Source organism: Cibotium barometz, chromosome 37 (assembly GCF_041138505.1).
Source record: "Cibotium barometz isolate CiBa-2024 chromosome 37, ASM4113850v1, whole genome shotgun sequence".
Classification (NCBI taxonomy): domain Eukaryota; kingdom Viridiplantae; phylum Streptophyta; class Polypodiopsida; order Cyatheales; family Cibotiaceae; genus Cibotium; species Cibotium barometz.
Genome location: NC_141082.1, coordinates 46,983,270 through 46,986,116, shown reverse-complemented (window position 1 = coordinate 46,986,116; position 2,847 = coordinate 46,983,270). Strand labels below are relative to the sequence as shown.

Here is a 2,847-nt window from a genome sequence, read left to right as displayed (position 1 = left end):
CCATCGATCACAACTTTGGCAACCGCGATCACTACAACTCTCCTAATCATTGCTCTAAGCCTTATTAACACATCCATATCATTTACTAGGACCATTAGAGGAGCCTTCACCAACCCATATCCTCCATTCGTTGCATCTCTCTCTACTCTACCATTGCCACAAATGCACCCAAGAGCAAGGACGATATCTTCATAATCAACTAGACCATTGACACCACCATTAGTTCACATTTCATTGGCACCCATAGAAGTTTCTATATGACCCTCCATTTATCAAACTCATGTTACTCCACTAGGATTCATGCCACTAGACCCACAAAAGAAACACCCTTCATACCATATGCTCGAAAGGTCACCCATAAATATATAAGCAAAGTATGTGTGTTCAACAGAAAGGATTTTTAAAATACCTTTTTTCACAAATTCTTAAATTTTTAAAATACTTTTTTCACACATTTTTTCATTAAAAAATCATTTAAAAAGAGTATTCACAAGTTGAATTAAAAAAAGATGTATTTTATTCATACAAAATTCACAAATAAGTTTTTAAAATAAGCCTCGAACGCACATAAAATAGAAGATTTACATATAGTGAACCCTCCCAGACTATATGCTACACCTGTTATACTAATTTTAAAACGAACAAACAAAGAGTTCATGTCTAATAACTTTTGAAGTAGCAAGGTTTTTTATTTGATAAGACAATGCTTAGGCAAAAATGATGGATATCCACTAAGGCAAGTCCTTTTTTTTTTTTGACAAAGATCACAAGATGTACTAAAGGCTTATTATTTAAGAAAAAAAAAGCATTAGAGATTACACCATATAGTTAATGCGCACATTTCTAACACAATCCACCACAATGAGAGAAAATCTTGTGTTACAGGTAATAGTATGATTTATTAATAATAATACCATCTATGATATAATATGGTTCAATATAGATAAGTAGTCGGTAGACATAAGTCTGTTCTTCTTCAGCTACTACAAGACTACTTCTTCAGCTACTACAAGACTACTGAAAGGCAAGGAGAAGTGGGCGTGGGCATTTCCAGCTCTTCTCTTCATGGCTGTGAGAAAAGCTGGTCAGATTATAAAAGCTTTAGCCTTACTTGCAAGGAGTGAGAAGGCACTTGGCTTTCCCATTGTAGCCAAAGTTGGCTCTCTTGAAGTTGAGAGCCCATTTGAGGACATCCTTGTCGGAACCGGCGAGGGCCTGGTTGAAGTGGAAGTCCACCGCCACAGCGTTGTAGTAGAAAGGGATGCTGTTGAAGGCGTTGAGGGTGGCGGCGATGCTCTCCCGCAGCAGCACGCGGTGAACCTCGCCCGCCCCTCTCAGCCCCTCCTCCAGGGTCAGATTGGCGCCGAACTTCTTGACCGCCGCCGGGCCATACCACAGCCCCACTTTAGCCTTGGGTGACCACACCCTCCAGTAGCACTTGTATTGCGGGTTCAACCAGTCCCTGCAACACCTTACCCTTGTCAGGGCATGCGCAGCTCTAGTAATGGCATCATCTTAGCACTAAATAATAAGGAAGGTTTTACTTACTGTGCGGTGCAGGCGGAGAGCTTAGAGAAGGGGAGAGGGGGCAAAGAGACTTTGGGGGCGCCGCCCGCTGCTTTGGGGCAGAAGGACATGGGCTTGGAGGGCTTAAAGGAGAGGCCTTCGGCTGTGTACATGGCCATGCCGAACAGCTTCCAAGAGAGCGCCACCGGCCGGGTGGATACGCCTGCCGCACCGCAAGAGCTCCGCGGGCTGCCGCCCACCAGCTGGGCGCTGCAGCCCTCCATGCTTGGTGAGCCGTCGACATGGATGGCGTAGGCACCTAGCATGTCGGTGCTGCCCTCCCTGGAGAAAGTCACCAGCCCGTTGCTGTCCTTGCACTCCACCAGCACCTTGGCACCTGTAGATACCAGCAATCGCTGCCAACAAATTAGGATATAGTATCTCTAAACCAAACTCGATTTAATTGCATTTAAATTAATCTCAAAGCGCATGTGATTTAAAAACCTTAAAGATTTAGCCCCTCGAACAAACGCAGGTGTGCATGCGATCTCGACTAAGGTGAGATCAATGTCAAGGCTCACGCGATCTCGACCAAGGTGTGAGATTAACGTCAAGACCTTATAATTTTAGCCTCTAAAATCAAATGCAGTTGAGAGAGGAAAAAACTTGAGAGACTTTTTGGCTCTATTATTTTGTCAACTTAGACTAATGTCAAAACTTTAGAGATTGAAAAGATTAGGCAGATTTTTACCGTTGAGGGGGAGGCCCCATATGCTGCGGTGGCCTTCCAAGCACTGATCACAGTAGACCGACCCAGCAACAGTCACCGAAGCGCTTGTCCCGGAAGGAGTTAGGAGGAAAAAGATGCAAAAATACATGAGCATCGCATCTGCTCTGGCACTCCAATTGCGCTGCATGCATGCCATACTTGTATGCTTTTATTTGATCTTGCCTTTCTAGGGTTGATGAGATGGTGGTGGTGCGTTGCAGGGGAAGAGGAGGTTACAACCTTATATGCAAAGAAATACGCAAATACCTGTAGGCAGTAGGTAGGGAAATTGTATACAATTATTAAACACAGAATGATGCCAAATCGTTGTCATTGTAGAAATTGGTAATATTATTGTGTGCAAGCCGAAGGCTGGTTGGGAACTTGGAAGGGCGTGCGGACTGTCGAGTCGCAACTCGCAACTCCTCGCAAGTCAAAAGTAGCCGCGTGCAACATCATTCATTGTGCCTTTGAAGTTTGAAGCAGAGGAGCAGGCAAGTTTGGTGGCCCGGCCTTTCTTGTTGAGCAACTCGCATTTTTTCTCTACTTTTTCCCTCCTCGCGTTTAATGCC

The 2,847-nt window shown here is 44.5% G+C and overlaps 1 protein-coding gene across 1 annotated transcript; it reads right to left on the bottom strand.

The window, feature by feature from the left end:
- Nucleotides 1-776: 776 nt before the first annotated feature.
- LOC147617332 (uncharacterized) lies at nucleotides 777-2,541 on the bottom strand. Its single transcript, XM_086776396.1, has 3 exons — nucleotides 2,258-2,541; nucleotides 1,549-1,903; nucleotides 777-1,462 (listed from the first exon to the last, which is right to left on the bottom strand). The coding sequence occupies exons 1-3, from the start codon at nucleotides 2,430-2,432 to the stop codon at nucleotides 1,108-1,110; spliced, it is 885 nt and encodes a 294-aa protein (XP_086632522.1). The 5' UTR covers nucleotides 2,433-2,541; the 3' UTR covers nucleotides 777-1,107.
- Between the last annotated feature and the right edge of the window lie 306 nt (nucleotides 2,542-2,847).